The 15063-nt window shown below is 47.8% G+C and overlaps 6 protein-coding genes across 6 annotated transcripts; 3 read left to right on the forward strand and 3 right to left on the reverse strand.

Moving 5' to 3' along the window:
- Window positions 1-864: 864 nt before the first annotated feature.
- Window positions 865-2730, forward strand: BP5553_06673 (uncharacterized protein; the record flags this gene model as incomplete). Its single annotated transcript, XM_032015296.1, has 7 exons — window positions 865-907; window positions 966-1208; window positions 1375-1828; window positions 1899-2004; window positions 2065-2174; window positions 2234-2357; window positions 2407-2730. The coding sequence occupies 7 exons, from the start codon at window positions 865-867 to the stop codon at window positions 2728-2730; spliced, it is 1404 nt and encodes a 467-aa protein (XP_031868717.1).
- Window positions 2731-3397: 667 nt separating this feature from the next.
- On the reverse strand, window positions 3398-3956 carry BP5553_06674 (uncharacterized protein; the record flags this gene model as incomplete). The annotated part of the gene is made up of 4 exons (XM_032015297.1): window positions 3398-3511; window positions 3579-3722; window positions 3814-3846; window positions 3897-3956. 4 exons carry the CDS (start codon window positions 3954-3956, stop codon window positions 3398-3400), a joined length of 351 nt encoding a protein of 116 aa, XP_031868718.1.
- Window positions 3957-5217: 1261 nt separating this feature from the next.
- Window positions 5218-6197, forward strand: BP5553_06675 (uncharacterized protein; the record flags this gene model as incomplete). The annotated part of the gene is made up of 3 exons (XM_032015298.1): window positions 5218-5268; window positions 5414-5813; window positions 5869-6197. 3 exons carry the CDS (start codon window positions 5218-5220, stop codon window positions 6195-6197), a joined length of 780 nt encoding a protein of 259 aa, XP_031868719.1.
- A 259-nt stretch (window positions 6198-6456) lies between these two features.
- BP5553_06676 (uncharacterized protein) lies at window positions 6457-7640 on the forward strand (the record flags this gene model as incomplete). The annotated part of the gene is made up of 3 exons (XM_032015299.1): window positions 6457-7042; window positions 7121-7349; window positions 7454-7640. 3 exons carry the CDS (start codon window positions 6457-6459, stop codon window positions 7638-7640), a joined length of 1002 nt encoding a protein of 333 aa, XP_031868720.1.
- Window positions 7641-8243: 603 nt separating this feature from the next.
- On the reverse strand, window positions 8244-9173 carry BP5553_06677 (Uncharacterized protein; the record flags this gene model as incomplete). Its single annotated transcript, XM_032015300.1, has 6 exons — window positions 8244-8310; window positions 8382-8614; window positions 8677-8857; window positions 8909-8967; window positions 9036-9068; window positions 9144-9173. The coding sequence occupies 6 exons, from the start codon at window positions 9171-9173 to the stop codon at window positions 8244-8246; spliced, it is 603 nt and encodes a 200-aa protein (XP_031868721.1).
- Window positions 9174-11415: 2242 nt separating this feature from the next.
- Window positions 11416-13724, reverse strand: BP5553_06678 (Uncharacterized protein; the record flags this gene model as incomplete). Its single annotated transcript, XM_032015301.1, has 5 exons — window positions 11416-11612; window positions 11669-12148; window positions 12202-12877; window positions 12928-13436; window positions 13496-13724. The coding sequence occupies 5 exons, from the start codon at window positions 13722-13724 to the stop codon at window positions 11416-11418; spliced, it is 2091 nt and encodes a 696-aa protein (XP_031868722.1).
- Between the last annotated feature and the right edge of the window lie 1339 nt (window positions 13725-15063).

The raw sequence follows: 15063 nt of genomic DNA on the forward strand, positions 1-15063 counted from the left end.
GGCTCAAATGGGCGTGGTTTGGACTTTTATTATTCAGTGCTTGTTGCCAATACGAATGAATATATTTTGTAGATAGATCACTTCTAGCTTCCCTGACTCGCTTAAATTCCAGCCAATACAGCTATTGGGCACCCGTGAATCATTACGCCCCTCGGAGCCCTACAGCCACCTCTTAAATTGCATTATCCCTTCTCAGAGATGGCACTTGTATATGCCACTTGAAGCAAATATTAAATGGTTAGAGATATTGAAAGGGGAAAGGTAAACACGGTAGAAAAATATGAAAATTTCCTAAATTGTAACCTACAGGATGTCATAAGATAGAAGCAACGTATGGCCGTGAACAAGCATACGGAGGGCCGGAGGCACAGCCCGTAAGTATAGTAAGAGCAATAGCATGCCCCCACAAGCCGTGGCTTTACTTAACTTGATCAAGTAACAGAACGCCTTCGAAATTCCCCAACCGAGTAAAGTGTGATATGGGCCAGGGAGTCCCCATGCTAGAGCAGCAGAGCTGTTGCTTTACTTATGGGTTCTACTTCCGTATATCAGCACGGGTAGATGCAGGATTCTAACCAGAAAGTCTCGTAGGAGAAACAGTAGACGGCAAGAGCCGCCCGTGTGTTGAGCTCTGGACCAGACCATGTCGGGCCGTTTGATTATGGCAAGACCATATTGGTCTATGCCCATCTCACCTGGCAAGTTTCAATTGTTCACAACTGATCTCCTCCCCACTTCCCCGGCCCATCTACTCTTCACAGAATCTCCTTTGCCTAGGTAAGTAGAGAAGTGCAAAGATTGGTCACATCCCTCTATACTCATCCACCTAAGCACACACTCCAATACCGTTGCACTTTTCTATCAATGGACGTCGTGATTAATATCGATTTCGGTATGACCGGCTCGGGTAGGTAATCTCCCTCGCGGCCAAGTCTTGCAAAAAATAACAATTCTGATATATCTAGCGGCGGAGTGGTGGTTCCCCAACAGCACTAAGGAGAATAACGTCGAACTGCAGGCCATAGGAAAAATTCCGACAGAGGTGGCTTACAGTCCAGAGGGAGATTTCCTGGCATGGGGAAATGCTTGCAAGGAGATTGGAAATGAACTCGTCCAAAGCGGATTTAAGGGACTTTTTGATCGACACATACCTGAAGCATCCGACTCATCCGAGCAAACGGACGACAAGCTTTCAATGGAAGAAGTCAGTATGTGGATCACTGACTACATCTATCATTTTTCTAGCAGCATTCTTGACCATATTACACGACAAGAAAAGATTAGCCAGGCGGACCTCAAGGCAGTATGGCATTTGACAACTCCCGGAACATGGAGGGAATCCACAACCAGAGCATTCAAGCTCCTTGTTTCTAGAGCGCTCCAAAAACTCCTACCTGGTCGTGAACGTTACGGAAGCATTGGCCAGCTGCGAGTATATAACTCGATATTTGGAATTTGAGCCAGGAACCATGGCCATCAGCTGCGGCATGGGGGGGGCGACAATCGATACCGCATTCGCAATATTCGAACGCAAGCATGAGCCACTGTCGCGTAGAGTCTTTCCCATAGCTGGGGCCAGCAATATCCAATGCGGTGTTAGTGCGGTCGACAAAAAACTGTCTGCACTCCTGAGGAAGCACCCCCTGAGCACCAATGCCCAGTTTCCGATTTCCACAGATCTTCGCAAAAATGCTGATTGGCAGCATGCCCGAAATTCATTTGACGGCTCAAACGATGTCACTCTGACTTTAGCCTGTGACTTCCGAGATGCAATATCCTCTTCAGGTGGCAAGATCGCGATTGATGGACTGGCAATAAGAGTTCCAAGGTAAGTACTTCCTTCCATGCCGTGGGAGATATATAGTTGCAGCGGGCCAGATAGTGATTGGAATTTGCAGGGCCCAGGTTGAGAAACTATTTGATCCGCTCCTCACCGCGCTTTGGAATGACATCGATTACTCTCTTGAGCAGTTGAAGCGGGGTTCTCATGGCAAAATGTGCCCTGTAAGACGCCTTCTCTCCTCCAAGTCTAACATGAACTTACTAACACTGCGTTCGTACAAGACCACAGTCGTCCTTTGTGGTGGTGGGGGCACAACCCCTTACATCGCAAACCAACTAAAATTGCGCTATCAAGATTTCGTGGTCAAAGTGTTGCCATCTCCGGAAGCCTCGTGAGTCTATCTAACTTTGACGTTGTAAACACCGTTTCCTAGGTTCTAACACTTCCCAGGGCTCTCGCTACTGTTCGGGGCCACGGGATTTACCTTAAACGAATGGCTCTTGAGACATACTTGGGAAGTATAGGCCTTGGCCTTTCAATGGGTTCACTAAGTGGGGATCATGTTGTTTGGCAGGTAAGACTGTCCTGAGAAACACGGATTATATTTAGCTGACTCTGGGCAGAAATCATCTGCCGAGGGAGTCACTATGTTTGACTGCACCTCTCGCAAAGAAAAGGCAGTACACTATTTCATTGTGCATAAGACCGAAAATTCCGAACTCAAACCCTGCACTGTGGAGTATGTGAAAAATAACATGCCCTTATGCCCGGAAATGCTCGTGTGGACTCTCCATGTTGCCGCAGACAAATATTGGCCCAAGAGGCAAAGATACTACATTGAAATTACATGCATGGAGAAAGAGAAGTTCAGTTTCAGGGCATATGAGCGGAAGAACCCCGAGGTAAAGCTGGAATTGGAAATCCAAGTGTTCCGTGCCCGGGTGTGATCTTTCATGGAGATAGGATTGAAATTGGTTGTTTTGAAGCACTTTTCAGGGGTTCAGGGCGTTGACTTTGGAGTTGCATCAGAAGGCAGATATTTAAATATTTTCATAGTTAATTTCATCCTGTGCTAATTTCATGAGATTCTATAATTGATTCGAAGATTCGATAAAGCCTCTTGACTAGGTCCTATACAAAACGAACGATGTTCGACATATGGTCGTTCTTAAAAGTTTCATAGGTGGCGTTTTATACTATTATCTATTACTAGATTCTATCTCCAGTGGTTCTCATTGTCTCATGACTTGACACAAACTTGGAGTCCAAGACGGCCAATTGCTTTCGCAAACATGTGCAAGACATGGACCCACATGGCCCATGTGAGGAGGATCGTGATGCTACAATCGCATTTCTTGTAGATTTTGTTTACAAACCTACTCCAACAGTCGTTCAAGCTAATTGCATCTACAAGTTCTACTATGGTTGACCTTCCTTTTATTACAGCCTGTTTGGCTCTACTAAAACGCTTTTGGCATATGTGAGAGGCATGGGTTTCAATATTTCAGGAGCTATTGTAGGAACTTGAGTTCAATTAGTTACTCTACAACATCCCGTCCGTGGAATCCCATATATAATCTCGGAAAATACACTACACTACGACTTCGAGCACAATTATTTCAAAGCTGAGAAAGCTCTAGCTTTTGCCGGAGGATGGGGGGGCTGTGAGCAAACTGGCGATGAAATAGGGGCGACCTTGGGCACTGCGTCATCGGGGCAAAGCTCGCGCTATACGCATTTTTAGTTATGTTGGTTAAGCTTCAACTTCCAATATTCACAGAAAGAGTTCACTTACCCAGAAGCGAGGGCATATTTGGTCGTCGTTGACAGAGCCATCAGTATGTTCGTAGATGTACGGCCCCGGCGCAGGGATATCATCTCCTTTCTTGAGCGATGATATGTCCCCGTTAAAACCATGTGTATCACCCTCTAGCTCAAGCTGCTCTAATAACAGCTAGCCTATTGGCTTGTCGGAGAGTACTTCAATGGCATCTTCGCCCTCAAGAGCGCATTTTGAGTCGCTAACATACCAGGTTTGGGTGGGCTTTTTTGGGTTCCCGGATCTGCCAATTGTCAGTCATTATATCACTTATCCGCTCTGATTCAGACTTACCTGGAATTTGCCAGAGTTCATGGGTCCCAACACATTTGAGGGTCGTTCTGTCACACCCATTCCCGTAGATCTTGACTAGAAGAAGAACTATGTATTAGCTTTCACTTCTTGGGGCCGATTTTAGGTACGGATACTAGTGCTGCAGAAGCCCCAATACACGCTGACACCCGTAGGGGGAAGCACTCGAGACATGCCTGAATAGAAAAGACAGATTTTTCAACTATCTTACCGTCTGTATTTGTTTTTTTTAAATACGTTGTACGCTTCGTGCTGTAACGACCAGCCTTGACCGATTATCGTCTCTTCATCTCTCTCCCAAACACATCCTTTACCCCGGTTCACCCTTTCCCAACAAGGTTGTTTAACGGTTGGAACATCAGGCAAACTTTCCTCGGCTACAAAGTGTTAGAATAAGTTAGAGGTAACTCGGTCAGCTGCCGGTGGCTTACTGGATTTAAGCCAAATCAATGTCCCTAGCTGAGACTGTTTTAGGCGTAGTCTATCCCTTCGATGTCTGCGAAGCAAAGGGACTCGTGGGAGCAAGGGCCGAGTCTTGTTGGAAGGGCGACTGATGTCAAAAGGTATTCGATGTGTTCTACATCATGTGGTTTTATAACGAGACTAATGTGGTTCTAATCATAGCCAAAGGTAGAGTAAGCCCCGCCAGGGAGAACGAGTAGTCTAATTTCATTAGTAATCATTCCCATTATTAGTGGCTCTACTCACCTTTTAGATATAGGGCGTGCTGATAGATGGCATAGGTAGGACCTATATATTGCCGTAATCGCTGAGTTGGGAGTTTTCCTGTAGTGAAAACGATTGACTATAGGTGATAAAGGCAATCTAGAAGAAGAGGCTTTGTAGAATACTAAAGAGTACGCGGGTAGTAATTGCGAATCTACTAAGGAAAATATTAATAACTCCTCTCAAGGGAACGAAGATACCGAGACAGATTATCTTGACTCCATCTAAGATAGAGCGGATTTCTTCCTTTATTAGAGGAAAGGGCTGATCAGAGAGTTGTCCAACGGTAGGGACATAGGTCATAATACGCGGCATAAAAAACCTGCGAATAATGCCGATCCTGCAAACAGCTGTAATATCCGTGCCATCCTTACCTCGCGTTTCTTGGACTACAGTAACTTCGTCGTTGCCTCGTATCTCCTCTATCAGCAGCCGTGTACCGATAATTAATCAGCTGTGCTGCTCTACCACAGATTCCACCATACGGAGGAACTTCCTTCGATTTTCAGTGCTGTAGACTTCTTACCCACGGATTCTCCCAAGCCAAGCTGTATCTCCGTTGATGTTTGACTCAAAGATGGAGAAGGCAAGCCTGGAACAGAGAACATTGCGGCAGTTTGACGCCCTCGTGAGTCGGGGAAGTATTCTATGGGAAGCGAATAACCCGATTTCGGTCAGCGCAAAGCCATTTGATGTTGGTTACCCAATTTCCTTAAGGTACCTAGGCAGGCTAGGGATTGATATCATTATCATCGGCACTGACATCCATCGAGTTCCAATTCCGCGCAGCAACCAGCCTGAGCATCAAGCCAATCCTGGAAAGTAACGATCCTGGTCGAACAGAAGATCGCAATGCGTTCTCGGACGATGACCCTGACTTCTTTCTCGAGCATGTTGGCCCGGCACACACTCTAATACTCAACAAATTCTGTGTCGTGCGGCCACAGTACATTCTCCACACCAACGTCTTCACCCCACAAAGCGATAGCCTCTCTGAGAATGATTTATCCGCAGCTTGGAGCGTGTTCTCTCGTCTGGAAATGCCGCATATTATCATATATAACTGCGGTGTTGAAGCTGGTTCATCACTGGGCTATAAACACCTACAGATTCTCCCTCGACCGCCGAAGCAGGAATTCGATTTCTTTCCCAACACAATCGGTATCTCCGAAGGTCAGTGATTTTAATAACGCGAGGAAACACACAATTGCTAAAAGTCCATGGGAAGATACTTGCACCGTACCTGGCATTCCATTCCAGCACGCTGTGAAAAGGCTCTCTGCCAAGCCTAGCACGTCCGAGCTAGTTGACGTCTACCAAACCTTACTCACTCGAGCGAATATTGGTGAAGCGCCTGCTCACAACGTGATAGTCGTCGCCGAGTGGATGCTCGTGATTCCACGAGTTCGTCCAAAACAAGGTGGCTTGTCAGCCAACGCTGCTGCGATGGTTGGCATGGTGTGGGTTACCAAAACGGATGTTCTTCAGGAGTGGTTAGATCATGGACCCATGAGAGCACTTTGTGGCTTCGGGGTTGTCGATGACATGAACCTCTAGATTTGTAGCGATCCAGCCGTATGATCACAACTCACTTGTTTGGAGGCATCAAAAAGTAGAATGGGTTGAAGGATCGATATCAAGCAACTGGTGGTTGTTGTGGTGGGGTTGCGCACAGACTTTCGAGTCCTGCTCCCGCCCTCCGTCCCAGACATCCCAGCATTGTGCCGGAAAATAAAAATAAATTCCTTGAACGCTTATCACCGCCCTCCCACCACTTCCACAACTTCTAGTCCCACCACAACCACCAAGAAATAAAATGGGCCCCATAAAGAAAGGATCCGAAGTCTCGCGAGCTGAGTGCAAAGCCAAGAAGCGCAAGCTCGAAGACGCCATTCCCGATATTCCAGGAGAAGATATCGAGACGCCTGATGATGCGCCGAGCACAGAGAAAGCTTCCAAGAAGAGGAAGAGGAGTAAGGAGGATGGCGAGGGGGTAGATACCGAGGAGAGCGAGAGAAAGGCGAGGAAGAAGGAGAAGAAGGAGAAGAAAGGGAAGAAGGATGATGGCGATAAGGATGAGCAGCCCGAAGAACCTGCCGAACCAGCTGTAGAAATGCAAGATGATGCTCCCCGCAAGTCGAAGAAAGAACGCAAGGCCGAGAGAAAGGCGCGGGAAGCTGCTGAGGCCAAGGAGAATACAAAGGAAGCCGAGTCTTTAGACGCCGAACCGTCGAAATCCAATGGAGATAACAACACCCCCGCCGCCGCCGCTGCAGAAAAGAAATCGAAGAAGAGCAATCCCAATCGGGAGAAGAAGAAGGCGTCCAAAACGGACGGCGCGGCAGATGGCGAGGCGAATGGCGAGGTGAAATCCAGGGCTTCGCGGTTTATCGTTTTTATTGGTATGCAATCCATATACATCTTCCGATAGCGATATCGAATCTATAGCGGGGGCCTTTCAACTAACCCTCCTAACATAGGAAACCTCCCATTCAGCGCAACTACCGAATCAGTACGCAAGCATTTCGCATCCGTCAAACCAATTTCCGTACGCCATCTTACGCAGAAAGACGATCCTGCGAAGTCGAAGGGCTGCGCGTTCATCGAGTTCGACGGGTATGATCACATGAAGACGTGTCTGAAGCTATTCCACCACTCGATGTTCGACGATGGGATATCGGCGGCGCGGAAGATTAACGTGGAGCTTACGTATGTTGAAATCCCTCCTTATTTATCTCTCTTCCCCCCGGGCGTGATATTTTTCCGTATTGTATGGTGTTTTGTGCAATTTTACTGACTTTCTTTTGGGACAGTGCTGGCGGAGGCGGGAATACTAAAGATCGAAAGGCGAAGATCCAGAATAAAAACCAGAAGCTGAACGAGCAGCGCGTCCGCAGGATAAAAGAAGAAGAGAAGACGAAGATGGGCAAGAGAGAGGCGGCACTTGACGAGAGTGGTATCCATCCGAGCAGGAGAGCTCAGATGCCCAGTATAGTATAAGTCTTTTTTCACGCACACCACAATGTTTGGCGTATTATTATTGGTCTAGGACCCTCCGCATGAGGATCAAGATACGGAAAAGATAATTATGTTTGAGCGGGGAATATTGAATTTGCGCCTTTAAAAAAGTATAAATAAGATATGCTATGTAGTCTGACAGAAAATCGTTCATCATTAACAATCAACCCACCCAACATCGCTCGCTCCCCCTTTTGCTTTGTTGCATTATCTACAGGACATTTCTCGAACGCATATCTCCTAGATGCAAAACACACTTTGCCAGCCCGGGCCGGGTTCGGTCGGGTCGGTACCCAAGGATATAATTAGGTTTGCATCGAGAAAAAAAAAAGGTGAGATTTTCTTTTTTCGGTAGAAGAGAAAACAATGCAAACGAGGAAGGGTTCCTTTTCTCTGGATAGCCGCCGCCAGCTCCAACGGTTCCTTACATAGTGGGAGCTTGTGCTTTCCATCTCTATACAGGAGAAATGACAGCTCCGAATCTCAAAACTACTCCCCCATCCAACGAACATAGGTATGATATAAACGCTTGGTACGCAATTCCTACTCCTAGAAACCGGGACTCTCAGGACAAATGGGCATCGCTCATAGGATAGTACACTTTCCTCCCTTCTTTTGTTTGGCTACCTGTGGTCGCGGGCTTAGGACGGCCCTAGATTTCGTCGTTAGCATAAGAGCGGACGAGACATGACATAGTGAAGCACGTGAAAATGGGACACTTACCGGATCGCCTCGTCGAATACGCTCTTCAAATTTCTTTGGGTGAGGGCCGAGCATTCCAAGTACTTGTGGGCTCGGATTTCCTTTGCAACAATTAAGGCCTGGTCGTAGGACACGGGTTCCATTCTCTTTGATCTCAAGCTATCCAAGGTAGCTGGATCCTCTCGTAAATCTAACTTGGTCCCGACAAGAATGATGGGTACGTTGGGGGCGTGGTGGTCAATCTCTGGGAACCACTGTAAAACACGAGCGGAAAGATTAGCCTTGCGTATCTTGAAGGACCGGGATGTCTACGTACTTTGGCCCGGACGTTGTCAAACGACGGTGGGCTAACGATGGAGAAGCAGATCAGGAAGACATCAGTCTGGGGATATGAAAGGGGCCGCAGTCGATCGTAATCTTCTTGTCCAGCCGTATCCCACAATCCCAAGCTAATTGGCTTGCCATCCACCATCACGCTGGCCGAGTAGTTATCGAACCTGGAGGGGTAATCAGCGGTAGGATCTTAACTGGGACACAGACTCACTTACACCGTAGGGATGTATTCGCCAGGGAATGCGTTTGTGGTATAGGATATGAGAAGGCATGTCTGCGAAGGGATGTCAGTCACGGTGAGTCCGAGCAGAAATTGCGGGAGAAGGGGAAGGGGAGAAATACCTTGCCAACAGCACCATCACCAGTGACGACGCACTACACAGGAGGAAGAGACCAAGTCAGCCATGTGCATCCGCGCATGATCTCGAGGCGCAGGATTGCTCTGCTCACCTTGAGCGACTGTGTTCCTGGAGCTGCCATATTGGATATGGAGGTGGAGCTTGGTGAGAAAACAGGGGGCTTGTTGTTATATGAAGTCGAGCGTCGAGGGTGCTTCTTAGGGAGAAGATCGGGGTTATGCCTATATCGTACGAAGGTCAGGTCTCATAGATTCAATACGGACGAAATATTCGGGCGGTAGAAGGAGTTGGGACGCGCTAGGGACTGGTTGTGCACCTTCAGGAGTGGCGGGGAGCGCAGAAGACGAGGTTGGTGCAGCCTGGAGCGTGCGAACAGCAGCGGAGTCTAGCCCAGGGAGCTGACAGGAGAACAATTAGTTTGAGGCGATTATGGTATGGTATGCGGAGACTCCGGAGAGAGGAGTCGAATAAACAATTAGTAGCAGATGTGGAGGATTCGAGGATAATGATGGTGAGGGAGGGATGCAGCCGCGAGACTCGAGACGAGGAAGCGGTGGGAGATGGGACGAGAATCCGAGGTGCTGATTTTGCGGGCAGACTACTGTTGGAAGCAGAGCGGTAGATGGACTGCAGCTTGTAGATATTGCAAAGAGGGATGAGGACAGCAATGAGGAGGAGAATGAGGATGTTGATGAGATGGATTTTGGGGATGGGAGAGGGAATCGGATGCTCGAGGGAACCTGATGCAGATCTGTAACGACCAGCAGCTTGGGTGGACTTTGGGCGGACTTTGGGCCGTTGGTGGTTGGTGGTTGGTGGTGGAGTTCAGTCAGTCAGTCGTCAGTCAGTCACTGGCGCAGGCGGAGTTAACCAGCAGAATTGGCTCCGGAGTTGGGAGAATGGCAGCTGGAAGTTGGAGTTCCCAGTTGGACTTGTTTCGAGTGAGCGCACGAGAAGTATAATAATAAAGCTCAAAGCACGAAGCATGGACGGAGCATGGAGGAGAAAGGGGCGGGAGTCAGCAATCAATAATGGGCTCAGGTTGGGCGGTTGGCAGGATGTACGATGTAATGTGTCCATGTCAGCGTGTCCACGCGAGGGGCCCGGCCGCAAGGGATAAATAAATGAGGAGATGTGAAGGAGGCAAATCGAGTGGTGGGCAGGCGATGCTGTTTCTTCAAAGTTTCAACAAACGCCTAGTCCGTCGAGGGTTTCGCCCGGTTGTTTGGGGGGCTGCAGAGGGGAGGGAAGGGAGGGCCGAGGGTTCAAGGGACTGGGTGTTTGGGGCTTGGGAAGAGGGAGAGGGATGACGGAGACATATACAGTACATAGGAAAAGGGAATCCGGAAAGGAATAGTGTGCAAGAGAGTAACTGAGACAAGAGACAATAATACAACAGCAAGTGGAAGAAACACGCAAAACACCAACAGGTACAAGCACGAACAGGAATCCACACACAAACGAAGCTATTCGCAGCATGTCTTGGCCCATAACACAGAGGTATTCTGACCTATCCCGACCTATCCTTACCTATCCTTATCATATCCGCATGCATCCCTTATCCATATCATATCCATCTGCATACGACCACATGAAATGCGCATCCCACTCTCCTGTACTGTACCTTGCTGTAACGTACCTTACAGGTAGGTGTGGTAGGAGCACAGTCGCTGCCGTGCCCCAAGATCTAGGCTCCTAGGTCGTGGACGTGTTTGGACTTCTTGGTTCGCGTTTTATGGGAGAAGATAAGGGACAAGATAGGGAGAGGGTGTGGTAGAAGAATGAATTGTGGCCGAGACAATTCATAGGGCCACCCCGATGATAAGGGAGTGTCACGGCGCTGTTCGTGTGGTACATGGAGTGAGAGCCCTTTCGAATACCACGCAGCACTACGTACTCGAGTACGGTACCGTAGGCAGGCAGGAGCTTGCTTGCATCTCTTTTAGAGATGGATATAAGGTATGTATGCATTAGTATTCACTCATCTTTCTCGCCTGTATACAAAGTAATTAATTCTACAACGTCTGGTCGCGGTTCCACGATTCTACGCTCTATAAAAACTCGCCTTCGACGTCCCTTTGCTATTCATCAACCTCGCCAGGAACGCAAAGAAAGTGCTGTCTATGAGGGAGATGCTTAGCATTTAGATTTAAAGTACGTGCATCTTCGATCGTCCTGTAACTGCTGATGCAAGACATACTTGGGCGATATAAATAAATCCCAGTTCAACGAATTGTTTCAAGATCCTCTACGCCGGAACCAAATGCTGTCATAACCCACCCCCGCAAAGCGCTGCCATATGTAAAACTACGCCGCAAACCAATTCATAATCCCATCCGCAAATGCCATTTATCATTTCAATCCTATCTCAGGTAACGTCTAGGTCGTCTCTCCGCGTGGAACGACCGTCTTGGCTGTTCACAAAGCGCAGGATCGGGCTCCAACTTTTCGTTGACGCTCATCCCCATTCGCGGCTCAGCTTCGTCGTCCTCAGCACCATCATTCCACGAATGAACTGAGCAGGTGCCGGTAGACATGCCATAGCCGCTCCAAGCAGACGCTGCCGACAGTCAGTTTCATCTAACTACGCATCAGAGTCCCCGGAATAAAACTCACCGACAATCATGGGAGCGTTAGGATGCCAACTTGCATCTCGAACACAAGTTCGCCATGGCGAGTCGGAATCATCACTGTCTACGTCCCACCACATTGGCCTAGTGCTGAGATAAGCAGGTCTGGTATCCTTGGTTGCTGCATAAACATCCACTGTGCCAGCAAGTGTGGCATCCATATTCCAAATGTAGACCTTCCCATCCTCGCTTCCGGAATATACATATCTTGAATTGGTACTTCCAGGTGGGGAGAAATGGCATCTAATCAGAGTTCGTAGTACGCGGTGGCCCCTAAAAGTAACAAGAGAATTGTCGTCAGGGTCCCGATACCAATCATCCTCATCGTATGCTGCTAGCCGGTAGTCAAGACGGGGTTCCGTGGTTCGCCGGGACGGCGGGAGGGCAGCATAGTCACTCGCAGACATTACCATCCGGAGATCCCAGAGTTTCATACTTTGGTCTTTGCCGTTGCTTAGAATATACCCTGAAAGCCTTAGTACTATGATTATTAAAACACAATGTGGGAAAAATACTGACGACCGTCTCCTTTGCTGTCGATATATGTCAGACCTTCAATATGACCGACAAAGACACCAGCCTCACGACTATCACCCATACTCCTGGTGTCCCAAACCTTTAGAGTCGTATCATCAGATCCGGAATACAGAATATGAGGCGAAGACGAGTCGGCAAAGCAGACAGCGTTCACGTCTGCATCATGGCCAAATATTCTATGAGTGGTTTGTCGAGACTCAATGTCGTATACTATGATCTGTCCACTAGTAGCACCAGCCACCAATTCACGGCCATCACCAGAAAAGCGAACCGAGAAAATACCAAACGAACCACCAAGTTGTCTTGCATGGAATCCCTGGTTTCGTCGATTCTGCCCCATATCCGACAAGTCCAGGACATAGGGGTCACCGTGATCATTCGGATCCGTAGGTGCAAGACAAACGATATTCTGGATGGATGTGTATGCGAGATATTTATTATCAGGGCTCAACGATGCATCCGTCAGAGTCCATCGGCCAAACGGATATTCAACGGTTTTATAGTGTCGCCATTTGTATGGATTCGAGGTGTCGTACATCCGTACTTTGAAGTCCTTATTGACAGAGAAGAAGAAATTCCCGTCATCTGAAAATTGTCCCGAGTATACAGGTTGATCGTAATGAATGATCATATCTGCATTCGAGGAAGGGATCATACCCTGACATCTCATTAGCCAGATAACGCAACACCAGGAGACCTAAACCATACCTGAGCCATAAGCCGCTGGTTCAGCTTTTGTCCTGTATAGCTTTCCGTTGCGAGCTCCCTATTCAGAATCCTTCTTGCTAATCTTTTCTTCTTTCCAATGTTACCCCTGTCACGTACGGTGTCAATTTCCAACTCATTCGAACCAAACGTTCCGGAATTCATCAACTCGATGCCTTCATCGCTGGGGACTTTCGGGAATCGATTGGGATCCGGCTTGGGCCTCCTCCTCCGCCTTCTCCATATAGAGGGGTGAGCGCCATCATCACTGCCATCATCAAGCTCGAATTCGCCATCATCGGTGCCAAATGCGAAAAGACGTCCGATCTCCGAGTTGGCAAGTAAACGCAACACCTGCCTCCGTTGTCGAGCGGCTGCGAATCGAAGTGTGAGCAATAGGTTCTGAACGAGGAGGAAAAGGTAGAGCAGCTCACTGCGTTCGGTCTCCGTTTCGTTGCCAGCTTGATTGGGTTCTTCTTCTAGTTCGATCTCGATCTCATGATAGTGAGGTTCTAAGCGGGGTACTTAATTCAGCGAATGCGCCTGAAACAAAGGCATGGAGACCGTTTACCTTCCTCATCAGTTTCCTCTTCTGTGTCATCTCCATCTTGTTCAGCGTCATCTTCAGCCTGTTCAGCGTCAAGCAGGCGCTCAATGTATGCCTCATCGTTGATATCGATATCCTCGGTGTCACCATCGGTGTCTGGTTGGTAATCTACGTCGGCCTCGGAATCCGTAGTTGTGCTTGGAGCATCTGATATAGCTAATCTCTCGCCGGGTGGGTGTGGTAGGTCGGCCATGGTAAGAGTAGGCCTGGACGGAGTCCGGAGGAGTGTAGTTTGGGTGGAAAATAAGGAGGAACAAATGTTTGGGTTGAGGTCAATTGGAAATGTCGATGATACTGTATCCCGCAATCAGTGATTCGTTATCCGGACTTAAGCCCGGTAGATCGGCTTTAAGAAACAATATAGGACGACTGTCGCCGCCCTACGAGGTACTTTGTATAGACAAACTGCTCGTGGGGCTTTCCAATTCGGTTTCCATTATATTATATTTTGGCAATCCTGTACTTCTTTCCACTTTCTATAACTCACGGCTACTCGCCCACCACCACTTGCTATTATACTCACTTATGAACTATATATATATATATATGACCCTTTTTGACTACAGCATACACATTGCGATATTTCCGAATATACCTAGGTACTTTTGTAGATAGCAAGACAAAATATCGCAAACTTGTTATATATTGTAACTGTCAAGAGACTCCAAAAATGTTCCAATATACAGCTAGGAAGCGCATAGAAGAACCTGTTACGGCTTCTTCGGTACATCAACAGCTGAATTTATTGACATCAACCAAATACATGACCACATTATATATACTGTAGAGTCGCTTGTCTGCCCAAGAGGACAGCGCTCAATCCGACGAGTTGATAGGGGAAGTTCGTGCAACGTATTGGAGGTGTTCTCAATGAGTGGTGCAGTAGATACAAGTTGGATTAGATTAATCCCCAAATTCCGACCTCTCAATACTGGATAACACAGCTTGGAAGTATCACAAGATGGCTTTGAGTTGGAAATCAAAGTTAAAACAAGTATGATGATATGACACAAGAAACGTTTCTGGGAAGCGAGCGAAAAAGCAAGATACGGTAGCTAAACATATCCCATAAAGCACAAGAAACAGTGGTATAAATACTAAAATAAAGAAACATGTTGCATCAGCTCCGGCCATACTAGCGGCTAGTTCCATTGCTAGGAACTCTCTGCCAGAGCGTAGAAGGTCTACCCGCTGAATACCCGCTGTCACCAGGCCCTTGGCGTATGCCAGCGGTTTATTGATTCTCCAAAGCCAAAAAGAATTGCCCTTAAAGGAGTTTGGTATTTCCAATGGGATAGATTTTGGCATGAAGTGGGAAGGAGATATAAGGGGTATCCACTGCAGTCAAGGCAGACAAGTTTTGTATTTTTCCAGCTCCCGAACCTATGCTTATACGCGCCCACCGGGACAGAACCAGTTCAATATAATACACTCCGCAGCGTGTTCGCTCGGAAACACAGCGTTATATGAGCAACTATTCCCACTTCTCCCTGCCTCATCTCAAACCGCCGTAATCAGATCTCCGCCGTCGT

Source organism: Venustampulla echinocandica (assembly GCF_003357145.1).
Source record: "Venustampulla echinocandica strain BP 5553 chromosome Unknown scaffold_4, whole genome shotgun sequence".
In the NCBI taxonomy this organism is placed as follows: Eukaryota; Fungi; Ascomycota; class Leotiomycetes; order Helotiales; family Pleuroascaceae; genus Venustampulla; species Venustampulla echinocandica.